The sequence below is a fragment of the Mustela putorius genome, unplaced genomic scaffold (assembly GCF_011764305.1).
Source record: "Mustela putorius furo isolate JIRA1106 unplaced genomic scaffold, ASM1176430v1.1 tig00000508_pilon_pilon_pilon, whole genome shotgun sequence".
NCBI lineage: Eukaryota > Metazoa > Chordata > Mammalia > Carnivora > Mustelidae > Mustela > Mustela putorius.
Genome location: NW_025421402.1, coordinates 5,706,185 through 5,730,361, shown reverse-complemented (window position 1 = coordinate 5,730,361; position 24,177 = coordinate 5,706,185). Strand labels below are relative to the sequence as shown.

Here is a 24,177-nt window from a genome sequence, read left to right as displayed (position 1 = left end):
AAAAATGTATATCCCCCTGTGCATGCTAGTTTGTAGTCAGCTATTTCCATTGGTATATATCATCAGTGCTTCCCTGTCAATTAAAATTCCCCAACGTGGGGACAACTGGCTGGCTCCGTCCATAGACTATGCGACTCTTGGTCTCAGGATTATGAGTTAGAGTCCCACACTGGGTGTGGAGATTCCCTAAAAATAAAATCTTCAGGGGTTCCTGGGTGACTCAGTTGGTTAAGCATCTGCCTTTGGCTCAGGTCATGGTATTAGGGTTCTGGGATCCAGCACCCCTTCACCCCCACCGCAGTGGACTCCCTGCTCAGCGGGGAGCCTGCTTCTCCCTCTGCCCTTCACCCCATCCATGCTTTCTTTCTCAAATAAATAAATAAAATCTTAAAAAAATAAGGGCTCATGGATGGCTCAGCTGGTTAAGCCTTTACATTCAGCTCAGGTCATGATCCCATGATTGAGCCCTGCATCAGGCTTCCTACTCACTGGGGAGCCTGCTTCTCCCCCTCCCTCTGCCTGTTGCTCCCCCTGTTTGTGTGCTCATGTGTGCGTGCACTCTCTCTCTCTGTCAAATAAATAAAATCTTAATAAGATAAAATAAAATAAAATTTTTCTATGTTATCCCCATTTTTAAAAAAAGATTTTATTTATTTATTTGACAGACAGAGATCACAAGTAGGCAGAGAGACAGAGAGACGGAAGCAGGCTCCCCACCGAGCAGAAAACCTGATGTGGGGCTCAATCCCAGGACTCTGGGATCATGACCTGAGCCCAAGGCAGAGGCTTTAACCCGCTAAGCCACCCAGGCGCCCCTGTAAAGGTGGCATCATGTTCCACTATAGAGATTTGCCTTAAATTGCTTACCAGTGGCTTATTATTCTGCCGTTGTTTAAATTATTTCTAGGGGCACCAGGGTGGCTCAGTGGGTTAAGCCTCTGCCTTGGGCTAGGGTCATCATCTCAGGGTCCTGGGATCAAGCCCCGCATTGGGCTCTCTCTCTTGGGAGCCTGCTTCCCCCTTTCTCTCTGCCTGCTTGTGATCTCTCTCTCTCTGTGTCAAATAAATAAATAAAATCTTTTAAAAAATGGTTTCTAGTTTTTCACATTATGAAGAATGATGAGATGAACACCTTGTGCATATTTCTGATACATTATGTGATACAAAATAATCTCTGATTATTTTGCCACGAGAGAAATCCCGTAAATGGAATTACTGTGTCCAGGAGACCCAACCCTCCTCTCCCTTCCCAGTCCACAGCCAAGATCTGGCTCTGCTGGTGGCCTTTGTGCTTCAACGGACGCTCACACCTCATCCTGAGGCAGGCAGGGGAAAAAGCGAAGAGGCCCTTGATGGTGGAGATGGCTGGACAGCAAGGGGAGCCGGAGCCTTCAGACCTTCTCAGCCTTCTTCCAGGCTAACCAGCCCCAGTTGGGTATCTGATCTCTGTAGAAAGAGGATGATGCTTCTTCTGAGTCCAGGGATAATGGGAAGGGACTGTGGTGGGGGTGGAGCCCAAGCTGCTAATGCGTTTTTGCCAGCATCTTTGGTTTCTCCAATATCCAGTCAGACTATTAGCCATTCCCCAAGGATGGCCTTGCTCCTCACGTCATCCCCCATTTCCTATAAATGGGAAGTGGCTAGGGAGTAGGCTGTGTGTGTGTGTGTGTGTGTGTGTGTGTGTGTGTGTGTGGTGGGGGGCAGGGAGGAATGAAAGAGACATGGCGGTTTTCCTACAGTAGACTTCCAGGGGAACTGAGGCCCAGGGAAGCTTCCATTTATGCAGAAGGACCCAGCAGTCTGAGAAGCACTATGGGTGTCAGGATGTTCTCTAAGACTCAGAAGTCGCTGGTGAGCCTCTGCCTTGTTTCTGGAGCCCAGAGATGATGGGGATGTGTGGCTGGGGAGCCGTCATTGGACCAAAGGATTGCCTCAGCTTCTTTATCCAAAAATGGTACTGGTGTCTCGAATAAGGAAGGAGTGAGCTAAGATATGGGCAGCATGTAGAAAAGTACCTGATAGCATCAGTTAAGAGTCAGTTATTATTATCATGACAATGAGGCTGTACCAACAGAAAGAGAAGGAGGGAGAATCTTCATAGCAGATGGCCCAGCAGGCCCCTGTGCCCAGTGGGCAGGCCCTGGCGAGGGCTTCTACCTGGCTTGGTAAAGAAGTTCACCTGTACTTACTCACTCAAGGTGATCACTGCTGAATAGGGCCCAGGATCCCAGACCACGCTGTCTGCTCACCGCCCAAAGCACAAGGCATGAAGCAGGTCAGCTCCTGGCCAAAAGTCAAGGGGGCAGAGAGGGGCTGCTTCTCCTCTGAGGCAGGACAGACTTGTCTGTCCTGCTCCCAGAACTGTTTCCCCAAGCCTGGAAAATACCATCGTCCACTCTCTCCTGCTCTGTAATTTTCCAGCTGACCTGGGATTCCCTCTGACTCCAGCCATCTTTTCTGGGGCAGAGGGGACACCAGCTCAGGGACCCAGAACTCTACCCTAGTCTCTCTGCAACGTGGGTATGCCAAAGGCTTGGGAAAGTCACTGGGGCACCAGAGGGTCACCTGTTGGGAGGAATGAGTGCTGAGACAGTTTCCAAGTGTCTAGTGACTTTGAATGTTCTCAACTTCGCTCTGCTCTCCATTGCGCCTGGCCCCCTCCTGTACTTCCCACTTTTCTTGGCCTCCCAGCTTCCATGCCCGTGCCCGTAGAGATGTTCTGGCCAACTGCTTACAGAAGCGCCGGTAGGGAAGGGACTTGCTTCCCATCACACCTGGTTGGTGACAGGGCCAGCACTGGGTCCCAGTGACCCATGTGCCCAGTCCAGGCTACAGCCAACTAGGTTCTCCCCTTCAGAGGCATCTTGCTGTGATGCGGTGGTATTCAAGCGAAGAAACCACACACCTGTGATTTCTCTCCACCCCAATACAATGCCCCGAAGGAAAAAGGCACAGCTGGGCCTCCCCCACCCCAAGGCTAGCCTGGGCCTCCAGTTCTGTGTCTCCCACCTGCATTGTTCTGCTCTTGTCAAAGGCCTTCTGGAAACACAGGATCTGTTGGGAACTTGCTCAACAGCCGACAAAGGGGCCATTTCACTTCAGCTCCTCCACTCCCTCTCCCCCGGTCACATCTTTCAGGGGACACCAAATTGAAATTCGGCTCTTAACTTCAAACAGAGGGACTGAGGACTGAGTTAGGAAACGCTTTCTGCTTCGGAGGGTGGCGAACGGCAGGAAGAGCGACCGGGGGGAAGAGGGTGCCATCTCCTTCGAACGGCTGGTCCCGGCTGGGTGGGGTGCAGCTCCGCCCCCGGACCGGCGGACGGCCAGAACAGCACGTGCGGGTAATGGTCGCAGACTGGCTCCGGGGAGGGGAGGTGCCCCGCGGAGCCGGGCAGTCTCTACCTAAATGTTTTGGTGGCGAGCGGCGAGGGGGCGGTGCACGGCCCTAGGTAATGACAGGGCAGGCGGGGAGCCACGCGGGGGCTGCCCGTCTCGGTCGCGGCTACAAAGACCGCTCCGAGACCTCCCGCTTTCTTCCCCCGGGACCAGCCCCACCCCTTCCCACCCCTTCCTACCCCTCCCGCACCCCCCACCCCCGACCCGCCTTGCCTTGCCTCGCCCCTCCCCCTCCCGCAGCCCCAGCGCGCATGCTCTCTCCCCCCGCCGAGCAACCTGGAGATTTAAAAGCGGCCCGGCTGGCGCGCGTTGGGAGGAGGCGGGGGGGACCAGCTTGCGCGCGCCGGCCCTGGGTGACAGCCGCACACCTCGGCCAGGTAGGCGCGCGCCCCCTCTTCTCCCGGGGGAGGGGACCCCCCGGCGCGGGGGAGGGAGCGGGGCCGCGCGGCGGAGCTCCGCGGGGTGGCGTGTTCCGCGCCCCGCGCTACTCCCGGGGGAGGTGGCGGGCCCCGGGCGCGTTCCCTCTGTCCTGCCGCTCGGTCCCCGCAGAGCCGGGCTTTCCAACGCGGAGGGCGGGTTGGGCTGGAGCGCCGGGTCGCCCGCTGTCCCGGGCCCGGCGGCGGGTGGGCGGGGAGCGGGCCCTCCCGGGAGCCCCCGGCCGGGCAGACGGCGGGCGGACCGGCCGCTCGCTCCTGTTGCAGCTCCAGCGTCAGAGTTTTCTTTGGAAAGTTGCATTTATTTTCTTCCCTTGTCGCGGCTTCGCCGGAAAGGCACGGGATGAGTCACCGCGGCGCGCACAGTCCGGGACTGGGGAGCCGGGAAAGGGGCCGGCGGCCGGGATGCCGTGGAGTCCCCGGGCTCGGGCCAGCTTGCTTGGGCTGAGGTGCGGGGGTTGAGAAGGGAGGGAGAGGTGACCGAGCGATCTCGGACGCTAGTGTTGGGGCCGGGCTCCGGGCAGAGAGTTGAGGCTGGAGTGTGTGGGTGTGTGGGTTCCTCTGCCCACTGCCCCGCAGCCTCGGTCATCCTTGCGGGGGCGGGAGGGAGGAAAAGGAGAGGCCCTTTTCTCCGCGCCCCCAGGGGGCCTCCGGTAGGGACGGTGACAGTGCTGAAATCAGCAAACAGGTGTGATGAGATGGTACCTGGACATCCGCGCTGGCTTCTCAGGACTCTGGGCTTAGGTAGTGGCATGGCCTGCTGGAGGAGCTCACTGGGACCTGCGGCGTTTCTCCCGAGTGCGAGCCAGCCCTTCGCTTAGTCTTCTGCTCCCCTGAAGCGCACGAACCCCCAGTGACTTGCTTTTGCCCTTGACCTCTGAATCAGCTTCCATCTTCCTCACAGACACTCTTGACCTGCTCAGCTTTTCCTCCACCCCCAGGGCTGCTCGTGCCTCCCGGCTTCCTCCTTTCTCCAGGGGCCACAGTTGGGGTTGGGAGGGGTTTGGCATCGTGGGTACCTGGTGAGGACTTGCCCTTCAGCTGTTACACGGACCTGATCCCAGTGGAGCGGACACTAAGAATAGCCCAGCTGCTGTTTTGCTGCCCTGCAGTTTGCAGCGGGGCACAGCCCGGGCACCTAGGCCCAGGGCCACCTTCACCTCTGCTCCTGGAAGCCTTGCTTGGGGCTGGGGGTGAGGCCCCGGGGGCCTCTGGCCGCCTTTCCTGAGGCACCTAGCAGATCTCCTTTCAGAACAAGCAGCCTTGGTGTGGGGCTCACCTGCCCAAGGCTTGGGGAGCAGACTGGCCTTGGGGGTGGGGAAGGGAGGGCCCCGGGAGGGACAGGCAGGAAGGGAAGCCCCGGGAAATGTGCAGCCCAGCTTCTCCTAGGGAGTGAGTGCTGCGGTATTTGAGGTCACAGGCCCTTCTGTTGGATGGGTCCCATCCCCTCATTCCTCCCTTATCTCCTCCCCCCAGGCCTGTCATGGAGCCAGGACTCTGTTTTTCTAAAGGTGCTTAGAAAAACGGAGTTTGAGTCAGCAGGATGAGTCTGAAGAGGAAAATACAGCTGTGGCTGAATGTACAGCTGTGGACATACAGGCCCCACTTAGAGTATGTGTGTGGGGTGTGTGAGGGGAAGTTTTCCTATTTCCTCATGGAGCTTGTGGTGAACTTCCCTGCCCCTCCTGGCTCTCGGGTTATCCCGAAGGAGGAGGAGAAAGAGCTGCTCCTGATTCTCGGTGGCCCACCCAAGTCCTTCCAGGCCACCAGGTGGTGGTGGGTTGGTGTGGAGGCCCGTCTCGCAGCCTGGGCAGGGCTCTGGAGGGACAAGGCAGAAACGTGGGGATGGTCTGAGGATGCTGAAAGTGAAATTAAGTACCATCATTTGGATCATTAGAACCCACAACACAGCATTATGGGTAAGAACCTAGATTATTGGGGCGCCTGGGTGGCTCAGTGGGTTAAAGCCTCTGCCTTCGGCTCAGGTCATGATCTCAGGGTCCTGGGATGGAGTCCCTCATTGGGCTCTCTGCTCGGCAGGGAGCCTGCTTCCTCCTCTCTCTCTCTGCCTGCCTACTTGTAATCTCTGCCTGTCAAATAAATAAATAAAATCTTAAAAAAAAAAAAAGAACCTAGATTGTCAGAAAGACAGGCTTTCTACCTTGGCTGCTCTCTTGGGTATGGAAACATTGGGTGAGTTACTTAACATCTTCAAAGCCTCCATATCCCTGGCTGCAAAATGGGGCTGATAATGGCAATACTTTGCAGCTTTTTTTTTTTTTTTTTTTAAGTTTATTTAGGTAAGCTCTACACCCAGTTTGGGGCTCAAACTCAGGACCCCGAGATCAAGAGTTGCATGCTCTTCTGACTGAGCCAGCCCGGTGCCCTGTAGCTTTTGTTTGTTTGTTTGTTTCTTAAATGTAAATAGCTAACGGTCTATAATATGTAAAATACGAAAAATGTAGAGCTTTATTAAATCATGCATACAGAGCTCTGGACTTTGTGCCTTAGGTAATAGTAAGTGGTCAATAAATGTTAGCTAGTACTTACTATGTCTATTACTCAGGACCAAATGGACAGCAACACCCAGCCTGGGACTCCATGCTTGGGTTCTGCTCTTGTTTCTTTGGGAGCAAGGTCTCCCCGACCTCAGGGAGTCTGTATAACTAGTGAAGAGACTGGCCTCCAGCACCCAGGTGCCCGGATTTCAACCCCGTTTCCTCTTGTGCAAGTTATTTCATTATTCTGTGCTTCCCGTTCCTCCTCTGTAAGGCACCCCGTCACCGGATTCTGAGAGTTGCAGGAGCTGATACAGGTGGAGCTCCCATGGCCGCAGGGGGTGTAACAGAGCCTGATCAATGTCAGCTGTTGTTATCGGATGACAGTGGAGGCAATATTTGTGGTTTATGCTTAGAAACCAGAGTTTCTGAGCAGGGGAGTGAGACCATATATAATTATATGTAAACTGTGAATGACCTACTTGCTGTTGAACTTGTGGTCTAGTGCAAAGAACACACCAGGACTGGACATCCTGGCCTGTTCTCCATAAATACTGTGCGTGACTTGTTTTTTAATCAGTCCAGAAACTCCGGCCCTGCCTATCTCCTCAAGGTGAGCGAGAGTACCAGGAGATAATAGAGGTGAATATGTATCTTGAAAGATTAAGAGCCTCCTCTGCAGAAAGGTTATTTGCTGTGATTTTTAGGGAAACCATATGAGGAAGAGGGGGCATACTGAAGATGGGATTCTACTCTGTTCCTCCCCCACACCCGGCCCCCAAGCCCTTTGCTTTCTGATGGCCAGAAGAAAAACCCAGCTTGCCTTTCTTTGAATAGTCAGTGGCCCTGTTTGCTGAGCAGCAAGGACAGAGGCTGGACCAGTTGGTGCCAGGCCCAGCATCGTGATCACTGATGCCACTTGACTCCCAGCATTGGAGCTGGAGTGTGGAGCTTTGTCTAGTGTATTAAGTGTCCCTGCTGGGGGGCAGGAGCTGACTGAGCTGTCACGGGGTGGTCCTGACATCTGGCCAGAACTTCCTATTTAATCCCTTTTCCTACTAGGAGGTCTATGTTTCCTCCTCCATGGGAAGAAGTCCACAGTTTTGCCACTGCCCCTGAATGACTTGTAGGGCTTCTTGCTTCTGATGTTGGAGACGGGCCTGCCTCACCGATTGGCCGTGGCGTCCGTGTCTATAAAATGGCGAGGATAATATTCACCGCGCAATGTTACCCTGGGGATTACACGAGATAGGCATGTTTGGCAGAGGGCCTGCACAGGCCAGGGGCTCATTGCGTGTTTGTTCCCTTCCGCTTCTTTGTTGATTCGGGAGATGACTCTCTCCGGGAAGCTGGGATGAGCCAGCAAGAATGGGTTGGAGAGCAGCATCTCGTCCCATGGCCCATAGCCCCATAGTCCCTCGGTCACCAGGTTCAGGCCAGACCCAATGCCCAGCAGGAGCCTTGCCCTCAGGAGCCAGAGACAATTCCCTCCTTCCCCAGTGCTCTTTGTTACCTCTCACCCAGCCTCTAATCTCGAATATCCTTTTGAGCTGGCACAAATAGTTTCCGAGCTGGAACCGCACAGCCCATCTCTAGGGATGTGACAATCTAGCTTCCTGCTCCTGGCTCCTGTCACTGCAAAGAGCTGGGCGCCCAGATACCTCGAGCGTGGCCCTGCCTGAATCCCTGGCAGGCCGTTCATGTTGCAGCAGACAGGAATCCTGATTCAGCCTCACTTAAAGGCCTTCTGTTGAGGACTCCTCCTTCTAGGTCCTGGACGGGGACTGTGGTCCTTGCTTTCCAGGAGCTGAAGGGCTGATGGGGCAGAGGTTAGGGAAGGAGACCAGAAGGACCACTGGCAGCATCCAACGCTGAGAGCTGCCTGTTGAGTGCAGTAAGTTTTCGAGGAAAGAGGGGATCCTTTTTTGTTTTGTTTTAAGATTGTATCTATGTGTTTATTTCACAGGGAGAGAGAGCACAAGCAGGGGGAGCGGCAGGGAGAGGAAGCAGGCTCCCCAAGGAGCAAGGAGCTGGATGCGGGGCTTGATCCCTAGACTCTGGGATCATGATCTGAGCTGTAGGCAGACACTTGATGGATTGAGCCACCCAGCTGCCCCTGAAAGAGGGGATCCTTGATGGCTTGGGTTCCAGAGAGCCCAAGAGGATATTCGGACTTGAGCTGGACAGGAGTCAGGTGAATGAGGATGTGTCGGGGGAAGTAAATGGAGTATGGCCATACTTTGAAAGGAAAATCAGCCCCGGGGCTGATACATTTCCCCATCTTGGTCCAGATCTGAGATTGAAACCCATTGCCACGATTTTGGGTCTGGTGTTCTTGCCACTATGCCTCACCGGGGAGAGGCCAAAAGGAGAGGTTGGTGTGTGTAGAAGTACCAGTCTCTAGTGGCTGTGTTTTGCAGGTATCTGCCCTTTTCTGCATAGGTCTGACCTGCTCAAGGCTCTGCATCATGGCTTCTTCCTCCAGGAAGCCCTGGGAGAACCGGTTATGCCCTATACCGCGGGCCCCCAACTCTAGGGGCTTGGGTCTTAGCATTCCCAAAGGGGGCTGCAGGCCATGGTCTCTGTATCCACCGCACCTTCATGGTGGGCTGGCCCGTAATTGGATCTCAGCGAGCATTGGATGGGTGGATGGGTGAACGAGTGAGCCAGTTAATTTTTGTGCTCTTTGACAGTCCTTTGGGGGAGCTTAGGTTGCAGGCGCTGAGGCATACTTCCTTCAAGCGTGGGCAAACTAGGACTCTTTAATAAAAGAGTCCTTTTTGGAAACCCCCTGCACCCTGCTCACTACTGAGTGACTGGGGTTTTGAGAACACATTTTCATAGGGCTGGCTCTGGCCCAGAGCCTTCTGATGATAAATAGAACTGGTCACAGACTGTAGGATATCAGGGCTGAAAGGGCCTGAGACCGTTGAACTTGAAACCTTAGAGGTGGGACATCGCAGAGCTAGGACCAGCATCCTGGTCCTTCCTCCCAGCCGGGGGTTCTTCTCTTCCTTAGGTCTGTCCAGACCCTCTATCCCCTGCCTCTTGTCTGCGTGCTTCCACCTCCTGAGGGAGGCCAGTCTGCAGGGCGGGGGCAAGGGTTGGCTGTGCAGGATGAGGAGAGCTGCCCGGTCTGGCTGGCTGGCTGGCAAAGTTCAAATTCACTAGGAGGGAGGCTGTTCAAGTTTCACTTCACAGGGGCTGTAGGAACTGAGAAGGCATCAGAGGCCGAGAACTTCCCAGCGGCCTGGAGACTGTGCCAAGCTCCCCATTCTCCCCACCCTGGACCAGGGGATCTCTTGGTACCTCTACCCCATGTTGTAGGGAAGCATTTCTTGTGGCCCAAGTAGAGAAAGAATTTACCAATTTCTGCCAGGCAATTGGAGTCCAGCTCTGGAAGGGAGTAGGGAAGATGGCAACTCTGCCCCCAGATGTCTCGGTTACTTGGCTCAGTCTTGGGTGGCCGCTAACTACTGGCACTCTCCACCTGGGTCCCTGGCCTCTCTACCATGGAAGGCTGTGAAAGCCCCTCCCCAGTGCCATGTGGCCTTGGCAGTGAGCACTTACCTGAGGGAGAGCACCACACCCGAGGCTTGGACAGGGAGTGGGATGGGTGGCGGGTGGGCACGAGATCACTTAGCCGTTCAGTTGTAAAGAACCTTAGACCGTATATAGACTCGTTCTCATTTTACACCTGTGAGTCCGTGGTGTGTGTGTGTGTGTGTGTGTATAAAACAGCTTGTCCAGGCTATATAGCAGCAAAAGTTGTTGAAATTGGACTATTCTGTCCTGGTTCCCAGTTCAGAGCACTTGGCAGCATTTCGAATGCTTGGAATTAGAGGGAAAGGCATGTCAGGTATCCAGTACATGCCAGACACCTCTGGACAGCGGCTGTCAGCCACTGCGATTCCTGTCCCTGCAAGGGAATCCACCCTCATCCCACAACCGGGGAGGTTGACTCCACCCTCCATCTCCTTCTCCGCCTCCGCCAAGCCTCTGCCACCCGCCAGGTCTGCAGCAGTGACCTCTCCTCACCTGTCCGGGCCAGCACCTGGGGAGGCATTTGCATTCCTGGCATTCCTCTGCCTCGGGGGGCCAAAAGGGGCGTGAGTGGCGGCGAGGGCGGTGTGGGCAGCACGTGGGTGAGGGGAATGCTGCCAGAGAAGAAGGGCTGCTAGTCCCTCCGCCCTGACAGACAATGCTCCCGCTGCTCCCCTTTGGGGGTGAGAGAGTCCTCTGCCAGGTGTCCCCGCCAGAACTTCCACGAGCTGTCTCTGCGAGGGGCATGGCGTTCGTCTCCGTGTCCTCGCCCTGCAAATGCCTGTACTCATGGTCCCCACCTCACACGGGGTCCGGCGGGCCACTACCCAGGTCATGTGAGTGGGGGAGCTGGCATGCACACCCAAATCAGGCTGCCACCAGCAGGGGCACCCTGCCGAACCCTCCAGGGTTCAATGACCAGTGGCCCTGCGCGGGGCGGGGGGGGGGTGTTGAAGAGAGCTCGAGGGTGAAGAGTAACTGATTGCCTGGGGTCGGAGGGCTCTTGGTCACGGTGACTTGGCGTGACCCTTGGCTGCCACTGTTGTCTGAAGGGAAGTCTGATTGGGAGGTCTCTGCCTGGAGCCAGATGTGTGTCTGTGCAGAATGTCACTGTGGGACTGCCAGGTGACCCCTTGGGAAGGTGCTTCACCTCCACTTGGGCTGGCCAGGACTGACCGGCCAAGGCGAGGGTCAGAGCAGCCCCAGAACTCCTGTCACTGGGTTGCAGAGGGGAGGGGAGAGGAGAGGAGAGTGGGCTCTGGGGCCTTTCCCCTCCCCTTCCCCCAACCTCTTCTTCGCATTTGTTTCCTTTCAGAAGCGGGACTGGGGCTCTCAGACAGGGCAACAAAAGCAACTTTCCTCCAAGCCACTGCCACCTGTTGGGTTTTCACACATTGGGGGTGAGTGGGGGGAGGGGGCCGTTGCCCCTTTCCCAGTGTCTGCGCTGTGCCCCCTCTGCCCCCCCAGGGCCTGGGATTCTCTGTGCTGCCCGAAGTGACAGGGCTCCGGAGCCGGAGGGGGTGGGGGGGCCGCGGCAGCTGGAAGGGGAATTGAGTGGGAAGGGGCCAGTGCTGGCAGCCGGGAGAGAGTTTGATGGATTACTCTGCAGGCCGAGAGGTTTCTCCCTAATCCCCCTTTGTGTCCCGGCCTGCAGCCCCCTCGCTCTCTCTGACAAGCTGCTAAGCAGAAGGCTTCCAGTCCGAGCGAAGAAAAGGCAGCGCAGCAGGGCCATCTCCAAATCCTTGGCCCCTAGGCCCTGGGGGAGGCCGGAGCTGGGGAGCCAGTCTGGGCCAGGGGTGGGGCCCTCCTCCCCTCGCTCCAGCCCTCCCCTTCCTCCTTTCTGCCCATTCCCTCGAGATGGAGAGGTTGCATCAACCCGAGCTGAGCGGTCAGGTGGCTGGGGGCATCCTGCGTAGCCCAGGCCTGGCCTCTTTCTGCAGAACGCTGCCTTTTCTTGTAGGGTGGGGTGGGGGAGAGCAGACCCGCCCTTCCTGCGAAGTTTGAGCCCGAGAATCCAAGACCGAATGTGGGTGTGGAGGCACGCCCCAGGCGCTGTGTCCTGTGTGCCGCCCTTCCCCCAGCTGCCCAGGTAGCAATTCCCAGAGCCCCCGGCCCGGCCCGGGGCTGTAGTGAGAGCTGGCGCCTCAAAGGATGCTCATTTGCAGGGCCCTTGGCTGGCCAGCACGGCCTCTTTCTGGGGCGGCACTGGGCCCCAGGAGGGCAGAGCGCATTTCGGGAGTGTGCTAGGTCTTACCAGTAAAGGCCAAGGACATTGGTCCCCTGGGGCTGAGGCAAGGGGTTGGGTCACGGGGATGCGGGGTTGGTGAACGCCCCAGTCCTCTTCCGTGCCCCCAGCCTAGAGCGCTGAGAGAACTGGGAGAGCTCGGTTTGGAATGAGCTCCTAGGATCCAGTCCGGTGTGGGGGAATGGGGGTCCCCCCTTCCTGTGTGGGGGAGCCTGGCCAGGAGTGGCCCCACCCCCTTCCTGCAGCCGAGTCAGGATTCCTGGAGGGAGCCCAGCCCACCCCGTTTCCTTCTCCACGGGAGGGGCCGCCTGGGGGCTGTGAGGGGTAGAGGAGCGTGTGGGAAAGCCGGGCGGCTTTATGAGTGTGGCGGGAGGGCGCAGGGTCGCCGAGCTGCTGGGGTCAGGGTGGGTGGGGGCCGAGCTGTTTGATGTGCCTGGGCGGGTGGGGAACGCCGGTTTCTGCATAAAGAGCCCATAGAATTGCGGCCTGACACTGGCCCGCGGCGGGCTGCAGCCCGGCTCCTCTGGCCTCTGTCCGTCAGTGCAGGGAATCTGCTCCCCCAGCCCCACCTCGGGCGCGAGGGGGGCAGGAGCCCCTTTGAAAGCCCTCAAAGGCCTCTTTATGCGTCCCTCTGACCCTCCCTTCCCGCAGGGAGCCACCAGAAGTGGGCTCTCGCCTTTCCTCCCGCCGCCTTCACTCTGTCTTTTGAATTTTGGAGAAAGTTCAGGCCAAGTTTGTTCTCGCTGCTCAGTTTCGTTTCCCCACGCTCGCCTGTGGCCGAACCCAGCGTGGGGCTTCCTGCCCAGTGGGCTGTGGGTCCCCTCACCACGTTTGAAACTTCAGGAGTTGCCCCTTCCGGGGGTCTGGCCAGGATTTCCCTGGTGGGGGTAGGGATGGGGGGGCCCTTCGGACTTTCCCATCTCTCCCTCTGCCCACCCCCGACCCCCACACTGCTTTCTGCCGTGCCTTCTTGGGGAAAACGTTTCGCAGGTGCTAGGGAGTTAGGAAGGTTGCCCATAGGGCTGCTGCTCCGGGGCTGGGCTTACTGACCAGGCCCAGCGGGCTTGCGTTCTGCTCCCCCAGGGATGAGGAAAGATGGCCTGGGGCAGAGCTCCATGGAGGTTCCTGGAGGTCTTGGGCTTCTCCCAGCCTTCTTGCTGTCCTGTCATTGGAGGACAGATACCTAGAACTTGAGAAGGACTCGTCCTCCCCGAAGGCTGCTGCTCCTTTCCGGAGGTCAGGCCACAATCCCCTCTGGGTACCCCACTGCCCTCCTCTTCCTGCCTCGACCCTACCAGGTGAGTCTCCAGAGGAGGCCCGCTCTTCCGGTGAATCTTCTGTTTGCCAGATGGGCCCAGTGCTCCAGGAGCAGTGGGACAGGCGGGGTACTGGGGGGAATTGAGTTTGGTCTCCGTGCCTGCACTCCTGAGGAAGACAGGGGGTGCCCCAAACGGGGGCTGACAGTCATCCGTCACTTAGAAGCTTTGCTGGGCAGCGCGTCCTCGGGCTGCGGGAGGGAGGGGTGGCCACGAAAGTGGGAAAGTGGCAGGAAACCACTTGCCTCCCCACTGCTGTGGACCTGGGCTTCTGTGCTTCTGCCCTGGAGGGACAGCAGGTGGCCGGTTAGCACTGAGGGAGTCTTTTGTGGTGCCCTCCACCCTGAGGACCCCGGAGTGGGGATGCTGTGGGGTGAGACTGGGGCTCTGGGGAACGTCCAGGAGGGGGATCTTTGGAAGGGCAGAATAGTCTTATGGGCTTGGAATTCCTTAGGCAGTTCTGGGCTGGAAAGAATCAACTCTAGTCTAGGTGGGGCAAGAGTGCCCTGGACCTTGGGGCACAGTTGAAGTCAAAAGAGCGAGGATGGGCTTAGCAACCTAAGAACAGAGAGGCGCTCGCTGGGCTTTGAGCCTGCCCACCTCCTACCCAATTCCTTTGAATGAATTCTTCACCTGGACCAGCCCCCAGCTGCCTGGTGCAGCGGAGGGGAAGGGGCAGGAGAAAGAGGGAGGGGGAGGCCCCTCCTGAGCTATCTGGACTGAAGAAGGGAAAGCCCTCTCTTCACCCTCTTTCATCTTTTTGTCTTTCTCTCTTGTGGGCTAAGGAGGGTGTCCTGCGTCTTCCAGGGAGCAAGGGGCCGGCTTAGGGAGGGAAGGAGGCAGGCGGGGTGCCTGGTTTTGTCACAGGACTGCAATTTACTTGCAACCACAGGGAGCAATGAGAGCTTGGGAATGTGGGCAGGTTGTGGGTGAGTCTGGGTCTGACCGTCTGTTTGCTCAGGGAGGACCCAACAGCAGGTGAATGTCCAGGGCCTGCCCAGACTGGGGGCGGGGAGTAGAATGGGCTGGAAGCCTTTTGGCCCAGAACCCCACCCTCCAGGTTGGAGAGTACAGCACCCTGTCTTGGTCTGTGTGCAGGCTCCTGGCTTCCCCAGGGCTGCTGCAGCAGGGGATGAGCGTGGCTCAGAACTGCCCAGCGGGGACTGATTTGTGGCCCCTCCCAGCCATGCCACCCCCTATTTTACGCTCCTCCCTGTGCCACCCCCATAGGAGTGCATGCCCCTTCCCAAAGTGGATCGTCAGGGTCTGAGTAGAGCTTTGGGGAAGAGGTCACAAGTTGCCTGGCCTTCCTTTCTGGTCTCCTAGGGCTTGGAAAGCAGTTATGGGAAGGACACATCTTCCCCGGATTGGCAGCGACCTGATTTCCCTGTGGCGTATTTCAGAGAGCACCTACCACAGGCTTTGTAGCGCCCAAGGCCACTGTGGGTGAGACGCCCTGGGGACTGTGGACCCAGTGCTATTCCTGGGTCTTTGTGGGAGTGAATTGGTGAGGCAGGGGAGGGCATGTAGACTCCCACTGGGAGTGGCAGGAGGCTCTGTCGGCACCTCTTTGGGAGGAATGAATGACAAGTTAGGGGACTTTTCTCAGCAAGACCCACCTTCTCTACTTCTCTTTGTGGCTGACTTGATTTTCTCTCTTTCGTGGTCGCCCCTAAACAGAGCAGACCGCCTTGGGTCCTGTTGTCAGGAAGCAAGAGCTGGAGGCCCATTGCCTGGGGCTGGGGGGCACAGCGTGGCGTGGCTGCCCCAATGGGGTCTCTATGCCCAGGAGGTAGGCCTAGCGGGGAGGGCCGTGGGGACATCTCTGCTGAGAATGGAACCATCTGGGGAGCAGAGAAGGGCTTTCTGGAAAGTGGGGGGAACCTTCCAGCAGTGCCCAGTTACGGGTGTCTGTACGGGCTGGTGCCGTTCGGTGCCCCTGAAAGGTGGGGACCTGGGAGCGGGCCCCCCTGTCCCGTGACAGTTGGGCAGTCCACGTGGGAACGTTCCACGGAGAGACTCCAGGAAGAGGTTTGCAGGCCAAGGTCCTCCAGGGGCGCCCTCTTTAAGTGGTTTCAATGACAGGTTAAAACTCAACCCAACAAACCACAGCCTCCCCGCCCTCCCCACCCCCTTGTCCTCGTTCTTGGGGGCCGGGGTTATGATGCAACGTGGCTTGTGGCCAGCAGCTCGGGATAGGAAGCGCTGCTCCTAACAGAGGGGAGTTGACCAGCCCAGCTTTGGGAAGTGGAGAGAGAAAAGCAAACACACCAGGCCCAGCAGAGGGTCTCCAGAGGCACCTTGAGAACAGGGCCCGGGGAACTGGGAATTCAATTGGTCTGATTTTTTTTTTTTCTTTTTTCCATACCGGCAGGCAAGGGCAAAGGCAAAGATAGTCCAAAACAGAGAAAAATGGACATCTCTTTGGCTGTGGAGTGTGCTGAGGTTTAAAAATGATATTTACCTTATTAGTTATGTCAGCCTTAGGCTAATATTAACATGCATTTCCTGATTGGCAGCAGGGGTGGCACGGCCACTCCATTGTCAGCCTGGGAGTGAACAGGATTCAGAGAACTCAGAGCAAATCCCAGAGGCCTGGTTCCCAGGATTGCACAGTCTGGGTTTGACTGTTATTGTGCTTTCAGGATCGGAGGGATGAGCTATGTCCCCACCGAGGCTCCCTGCACCCACAGGCGTGTAGCGTGGCCCGAGGAGCCGGACCTGCGCGGAAGGCTGGCAGAAATGGGCTCCTGGCAGAGGCCGGGGCACTCAGTGGCAGCAAGGAGGAGAGGCCTGGGCGTCCGGAGCAGGGCCGAGCCACGGCAGCCGGGGAGCGCGTGAAGCCCACCATGGTCCAGAGGCTGTGGGCTGGCCGCCTGCTGCGGCACCGGAAAGCCCAGCTCCTGCTGGTCAACCTGCTGACCTTCGGCCTGGAAGTGTGCCTGGCCGCCGGCATCACCTACGTGCCACCCTTGCTGCTGGAGGTGGGGGTCGAGGAGAAGTTCATGACCATGGTGCTCGGTGAGTGCAGCACAGCTTCCTTGCCTCCTGCTGCGGGCCCATGACACCCAGGAGGCAGGGTGACGATGCCTCTGCCCAAAGAGGGAGAGGCGGCTGCTGGCTCAGGAAGAGCCAGTGGAGGCAGCAGGTTGGGCCCTGCTGGGTGGATGGGTGACCGTGGGCAGGGGTGGGGCAATGGGTGCCTAGCAGGAAAAGAGCACAGGGACATTCCGTGGTCCCCTCAATACCCCAGACCCTCACACAGTGCCTGGCACGTAGCAGACACGGCTCTTCCCTTAGTTCAGCCCTTTCTATCTGTTACTCATTTAATCCTTGCAATACCCTTTGGGGTCCCCCGCTTCATCAGTCATGGAGGCTGCTGAGCAGTTGGGTGACTTAGGCAGGCTGGAGGGCTAGCTACCGATTAGGAAGATCAGGGGCTCTCAGCTAGGGCTCTTTCTTATCCCCTAGGGCCCAGGCTGGGCCCCGACTGCGGATGTGTTCTGTAAAAGCCACAGAAGGCAAGAGGTCGCCCTGGGGTGGCTCCCAGGATGCTGGGCTGGAGGTGGGGGTCACACTGCCTGTTGAAACCCTGCCTCGTGCCCCCTACCTCTCCCTTGGCCCCTGTGCTTCAGGCTCACTTACCGGTTGTTCCGTGTATCATTGTGCCCATCTGAGGATGCGGCGTTAGTGGTCCTGGCTGCGAGGGCGAACCTAGAATCTGCGTGACATACCCCATACCGTGTCAAGCAAAGAAGTGGCCCTGCATGGGGTGGTCATATCCGTCCTCCTCCAGGAGCTCGGTCTCCCTTCCCCACCACTCCCGAGGGCTGCAGCCTGTGGCTCATACGATGTGTCCTTCCTGCAGGCATTGGTCCAGTGCTGGGCCTCATCTCGGTCCCACTCCTAGGCTCGGCCAGTGACCACTGGCGTGGGCGCTACGGTCGCCGGAGGCCCTTCATATGGGCCCTGTCCCTGGGCGTCCTCCTGAGCCTCTTCCTCATCCCGAGGGCCGGCTGGCTGGCGGGGCTGCTGTGCCCGGATGCCAGGCCCCTGGAGCTGGCCCTGCTGATCCTGGGCGTGGGGCTGCTGGACTTCTGCGGCCAGGTGTGCTTCACCCCACTGGAGGCCCTGCTCTCCGACCTCTTCCGGGACCCAGACCACTGTCGCCAGGCCTTCTCCGTCTACGCCTTCATGATCAGCCTTGGGGGCTGCCTGGGCTACCTCCTGCCTGCGATCGACTGGGATGCCAGCGCCCTGGCCCCCTACCTGGGCACCCAGGAGGAGTGCCTCTTCGGCCTGCTCACTGTCATCTTCCTCACCTGCGTGGCGGCCACGTTGTTTGTGGCCGAGGAGGCCGCGCTGGGTCCGGCTGAGCCGGCGGAAGGGCTGGCTGTCCCCCCGGGGCCGCACTGCTGCCCCTGCCACACCCGCCTGGCTTTCCGGAGCCTGGGCGCCCTGTTTCCCCGGCTGCACCAGCTCTGCTGCCGTGTGCCTCGCACCCTGCGCAGACTCTTTGTGGCCGAGCTGTGCAGCTGGATGGCTTTCATGACCTTCACGCTGTTCTACACGGACTTTGTGGGTGAGGGGCTGTACCAGGGTGTGCCCCGGGCTGAGCCGGGCACCGAGGCCCGGAGACACTATGATGAAGGTAAGGCCTCCGCAATGGGGGGCGAGGAGGGGGCTGCTGTGAGAGATCCCCCCCCGCCTCCAGCTGCAGGGGATGGCCTTGTGGTGGCCCGCACTCTGTACAGTCTGAGCCAGGCCCATTACTGTGCGTCTGGGTTCCCGATTGTTCCCGATATCCTGGTCAGGAAAATGGGCCTGTCTGTGCACGAGGCCGCCACAGTGGCTTGCGGTCACAGCACCTCAGGCCACGGAGAGTTTGCTCAGAGTCATTGCTTCCACTTGCCAGAAGAAAAGGCTCAGCTTAGTTAAGGAACAGAGAGGGCAGAGGAGTCCAGGCCACGTCTCGGGTCCACCTGGCCCCAACTGTAGTGTGCCCTCTGCTCTCCCTGTAGACTCTCCCCCTTCCCTGGCCAGACTTACAGCTCAGCGTTCCCGAGCTCTGTCCTGGAGCCAAGTGCAGAGCTGTCTTTGGGTTCCCTTGTACTGTCTTAGAGAGCTGAGCACTAGCTGAGGCCCGGAGCAACCCTCAGGGTGCGGTCCCCTGCCCTTAGCTGGAGGCTTTGACCGCACCATCTAACGGCCTGCCCGGAGGAACCTAGATCGCACGTGTGGCAGTCGGGTGGGCTGATGGCAGGGGTGGGGGGGACACGGGCCTGGCCACAGTTCTGAGCCCTCCCCAGTTTGTACCAGCCTCTTCCTGCTCCCGCTGACTTCTTCTCCCCCCCACCCCCACCCCACAGGGGTCCGGATGGGCAGCCTGGGGCTGTTCCTGCAGTGCGCAGTGTCCCTGCTCTTCTCACTGGTCATGGACCGGCTGGTGCAGCGATTCGGCACCCGGGCCGTCTATCTGGCCAGCGTGGTGGCCTTCCCCGTGGCTGCCGGCACCATGTGCCTGTCCCGCAGCGTGGCCGTGGTGACCGCGTCGGCTGCCCTCACCGGCTTCACCTTCTCCGCCCTGCAGATCCTGCCCTACACGCTGGCCTCCCTCTACCACCGGGAGAAGCAGGTACTCACGCTGGCCGCTGGGTGGGGCGGGGGCGGAGGGCAGCCGGAGGAGCCTGGCCAGGGTCCGGCTGGAGAGCTGGAGAGCGAGAAGTCCTTCTTTGACTGGAGAGGAAGCCGTGTAGCCCTGGGCCAGAGACGTGGGCTGCACGGAAGGAGGGTGTAGATTAGATTCTGGGAATGACTTCCTGGTGTCAGGGCTATAAAGCACTTGAGTGGATAATTGCAGGAAATGTTAACTCCTTCTTTGGGGATCCAGAAGAATTGGGCTAGTGGAGGAGGCGCTCAGTCTGGGCTGGGTAGTTCTAGGCAGAGGTGGTGCTGGGGCTGATCAGATGACCTCCTGGGCTCCTGGCTTCAGCCGCCCTGAGTGGTGGTGGTCTGGCCTTGGCAACGGCTCTCTTTATTCGCGGAGGGGCACTGTGATGGGCCCTGCCCCGCTTTGGTCTCCAAGAGGGAGAAGGGTCCTCACTATCCCTTCTCTTTCTGGTTTATCTTCTTTTTCTGCCTAATTCTCTCTTTTCTTTTCCTGCCTCTCACCTTTGCCTCTGTCCCCTCCCTCGCCCCCACGGCGGGTCTCTGAGCCCGATGCACCTGGCACAGCTCACCCAGCCGCTGTAAGTTGGGGGCCTCCTTCCTGCTTGGCCTCACGCCAGCCAGCCCCTCCAGGGGCCCCGTTCTGTGGGAAGCCTCGCGACCAAAGCTGTGTGGTCACCTTTGTCCCCTTCACGGGCCTCAGGGAGCTCTGGCCAGAGGGTAAGAAGTTGGGGTGTCCTGAGGTTAGGAGGGCCTGCCCTCCTAGAGCTTCCAGACCATAGGGAGGAAGTTTGTCCGCCGGAAGACACGAGTGAAGTAGCGGAGAAATGGCTAGCTAGGAGGGTGGTTAATTGAATAGGCAGCTGCAGGGGTGGGGCATGTGGACGGAGGGGGCCAGGGTTTGCTTGGGGTAGCCCGGTCCCTGAGGCCCCTGTCAGCACACGGATGACCTTCATTGGCCTTCATTCTGCTGCTGCCCCGGCTGGGGGCTCGGGGCTGGTGTCCGGACGCCAGGCTTGGGCATGCGCACTTGCACTCAGGGAACATGCTCAGGCTGGTCCTCCCCTCAGACCGCGGAGTGTGTCTAGCCTTGGGGCCTCTTGAGGCTCCAGGCTCACTGGTCTTTCCGGGGGTGGCAGGCGGGGAGGACAGGTCCCGGGACGTCCACTCCAAGAAGCAGTTGATGGCACACTTGGCCACGTACGCCGTCTGTACTTGCCTTGCCTACTTCTGGCCACCCCAAGAGCTGTCTCCTTCCCTTTTGAGCTCTGCCATGGGTCCCAGCTCCAGTGCAGCCGACTCAAGGACCCTTCCACGTTAGGCGCTAGTGGGCATAGGGACATAGAGGCTGAATTCTAGCCCTATCCTTAAGTAGGGGGTTCTAGCACACAGTGAGAAAGAAGCAAGAAGGGCTTCAGCATTAGTCCAGCTAGGCTGAAGGAGTCTGGAAGATTCCTCTTGTTCCTCTCTTCCTCCAGGCTGAGTCTGTTGGGCCTTCCCTGTCCTGAGTCTGGGGCCTTGTGCCTCACAGTACGGCCTGGGACCCCAGTGGGAGCAGAGCATCTTTCTGCGAGGTTGGGGAGTATGTCCCAAGGCAGAGTGGTGAGGGGTAGAAAGTAGGAGGGTTAACCCCCTGTGTGGGCATTTGGGCCCTCAGGGGTCCCGTTTCTGGATTTTGTTCCTCAGTTCTTACACGTCTCTCTTCTCACCTGTTTCATTCTGTCTTTTCCCTCTACCTTGGGGTTCCATTCTCTTCCTGACCTGCAACTGAAGTTTGTCGGCCCCTTACTGGTTCCAGGAGAGGCTAGAGGAGACCTAGACTTCTGGATTCAGATCTGTGCCCCCCATCCCCTGCCCTGGAAGGAGAGTCTTCATTAGACCCGGACGAAGGAGGGTCTGGCCTGCTGCGCAGCTGTCATTGAGGCTGGTGGCCTGGCTTCTTCCGGCCTCTGGTGTGAATGCTGGGGTCTCTTCTCAGAGCTGGGATCCTGTGCTTGGATTCCTACCTCTCCCGTTTTCCTCCTCCCCAGGTTTTCCTGCCCAAATACCGAGGAGATGCCGGAAGTAGTGCCAGTGAGGACAGCCTGATGCCCAACTTTCCACCTGGCCCCAAGCCCGGATCTCCCTTCCCCAATGGACACATGGGTGCTGGAGGCGGCGGCCTCCTCCCTTCTTCACCTGTGCTCTGTGGGGCCTCTGCCTGCGACGTCTCCATGCGGGTGGTGGTGGGCGAGCCGCCTGAGACCAGGGTCATCCCGGGCCGGGGCATCTGCCTGGACCTTGCCATCCTGGACAGTGCATTCCTGCTGTCCCAGGTGGCCCCGTCCCTGTTTATGGGCTCCATTGTTCAGCTCAGCCAGTCTGTCACTGCCTACATGGTGTCGGCTGCGGGCCTTGGTTTTGTGGCCATTTATTTTGCTACACAGGTGGTATTTGACAAGAGTGACTTGACCAAATACTCTGTGTAGAGTCCCTGTGACCCACTGAGGGTCACCACTGAGGACCCTGCCTCCCTGGGTCCCAACCCCCCCGACCCCCCACAGCGGATCCAGTTGGCCCCCTGGGGGGGCCTTCCAGTTTGTCCCTGCCAAAGTGATGTGGCTCTCTGCTGCCACCCCGTGGCGGTGAGGTGCAGAGCTGCACAGGTAGGGGACTGGGGCTTCTCTTTTTCTCTCTCTCTCTCTCACCAGTCTTCCGGGCTGGCTGACTGTTGGTCCAAACGGGCTTCAGTCTGGATTTCTCCAGGGAGGCCAGAAGGGTAGGCCATTTCCTTAGCTCCGTGCACTGGAATGCGGGATTCTGCAGGGAGATGACCCAGGCAGGGTTAACTGCTAGTGTCCTGGTCAAGACATACCCAGAGAAGGGATTTGGAGAGCTCAGTAACCTCGACCACCTGGTCTCTCATCTCCAAGCCCTCTTATCCCATAGATTCCTTTGATGTTGTCTTGCATGGAAGTTTCTAGTATGAAACTCCTCTGCAGGATTTGAGACTATGAAAGTTATTTGTGGGGAGAGAGGAAGCCGCCTGGCCGCATGGCACTGCCTTCTCCCATCCCCCAACAACTACATTTGATCAGGACATGGCTTGTTGGCCCCTATGTTGCCATCATAGGGACACAGGCCTTTAAATATTTAACTTATTTATTTAACTAAGTAGAGGGGAATCAATTCCCAGCTCTGCCATCTCGGTGTCTCAGAGGTGAGATCGCCAGTGGGCCCCGGGAGGCATCTGGTTTATCGGGCTGAGCATTGCCAGAATCATCTTCCCTTGGGTGATCAGTCTGGCCCTAAAACTGCCCAACCCAGGAGCTTGGAAGCTCTGCTTACCCAGCTGATATCCCAAATCATGTTACCCAAGACTGGGGGAGCTGGGGGTGAGTGAAGGGGGGGGGCTCCGGGTCTCAGCAGCCTCCCTAGCCTCCCCTCCTCTCTTGGCCCAGCCCACCCCCCACCCCCACTCCCCTCTGCTCTCTCCAGGGCTGGACTGATGAAGGAGCTGCCCACCCCTCCACTCCGTTTCCCCACTGACTCCACAACCCTCTCCCTGGGGCTGTTCCAGGATCGGAAGCACAGAGTGTGGCTCCTCAAGAGCTTTTATCTGTCTCAGCCCCCAGGGCATATCCGTGCTTGGATATGCGCGGAAACTCAGGAGTACCCCCTGCCTGGGCTAAGGAGGTCTTATCTCTGGGGGGTTTAAAGTGCCGTTTGCAATAATGTTATGTCTTATTTATTTAGTGGAGTAAATATTTTATACTGTTTGTGAGCAATCAGAGTATAATGTTTATGGTGATGAAATTAAAGGCTTCTTATATGTTTCATTGGCCTGTGTTTATCTTTCCTGGAGGGGGAAGGATCAGATCTCTCTCAAATTATCCTCAGCTTCCTTCTCAATAGGGATCCTGTGTGGGCAGCTTCAGTTCCCAGTGTCACCAGCAGATGGAGCCATAGACCAGTACGCGACCTATGATTGGCGCTTGAGCATGGATGTGCTACCCCTTGGATTGGAGAGTTGTTGGGAATTTGGGGGTGGCGGGTAGGGAAAACATGGAGTGCAGGAGAGTGGGGGCATTCTCTTTCTCAAAGGGCTCATAATGTGGCCAAAAGTTGGAACAAGCACCCTCTATCAACTGCAGCAATAGGAAGGAGGAAGGAACCTGGCCCGTGCAGGCTTGGATTTCAACGTCACTGAGCCTTGGTTCCTGTCTCCTTCACCCTTCCTGCCAGGCTGAGGGCGGATTCAGAGTCTTCCCTGCCATGCCATCTCTCTCACCTTTCCAGACTTGGCTGGCCTTCCTGTTCCGGTCCTCCTGGAACAGTGTAGTTAACACCTCCTCAGTGTACTTAACACCATGTGCAGGACCAGCTGTGCTGGGGGCACTGGGCTGGCTCAGTGGTTAGAGCACGTGGCTCCTGATCTTAGGGTCGGGAGTTTGAGCCCCACACTGGGTACAGAGATTACATTTTTTTTTTTTAAGAACTAGCTTTATTTATTTTTAAGATGTTCTATATTTTATCCTAAATAAATAAAATCTTTAAAAGGGGGGGGCACCGGGGCACCTGGGTGGCTCTGTGGGTTAAGCCTCTTCCTTTAGCTCATGATCTCAGGGTCCTGGGATCGAGCCCCACATTGGGCTCTCTGCTCAGCGGGGAGCCTGCTTCCTCCTCTCTCTGCCTGCCTCTCTGCCTACTTGTGATCTCTGTCAAATAAATAAAATCTTTTTTAAAAGGGGGGGGCACCTTGGTAGCTCAGTCAGTCGGTGTCTGAGTTCAGCTCAGGTCATGCTCTCAGGGTCCTGGGGCCCATTGGAGAGGCTGCCCCGCCCCCAGCCTTGCTCTTGCTCTCAAGTACATAAATAAAATCTTTAAAATATTCTATATTTAACTTTGTGTTCTGGAAAATTTCAAACATACCTGAATAATGAGCCTGGTACAATGAACCCAATTTTAACAATTATTAGCATTCTGCCCTTTTAATTTTTTTTTTTCCCTTTTAATTTACTCTTTCTCCCCAACCCATTGAGGGGGAGGTAGTGTTAAAGCATACGGCAGACACAATTTCATTTCACTTGTAAATA

At 57.7% G+C, this 24,177-nt stretch overlaps 1 protein-coding gene across 5 annotated transcripts; it reads left to right on the top strand.

Annotated features, from left to right (window-relative positions):
- Positions 1-3,651: 3,651 nt before the first annotated feature.
- Positions 3,652-22,920, top strand: SLC45A3 (solute carrier family 45 member 3). Of its 5 annotated transcripts, none has more exons than XM_045081106.1 (5): positions 3,652-3,776; positions 16,081-16,456; positions 17,304-18,086; positions 18,805-19,070; positions 21,133-22,920. In XM_045081106.1, exons 2-5 carry the CDS (start codon positions 16,285-16,287, stop codon positions 21,568-21,570), a joined length of 1,659 nt encoding a protein of 552 aa, XP_044937041.1. In that variant the 5' UTR covers positions 3,652-3,776; positions 16,081-16,284; the 3' UTR covers positions 21,571-22,920. The 5 variants fall into 5 exon arrangements, with proteins under 5 accessions (XP_044937041.1, XP_044937042.1, XP_012913692.2 ...); XM_045081107.1 differs by having other exon boundaries at positions 3,673-3,776; positions 16,129-16,456; XM_013058238.2 differs by lacking the exon at positions 3,652-3,776 and adding an exon at positions 11,057-11,274.
- Positions 22,921-24,177: the final 1,257 nt, after the last annotated feature.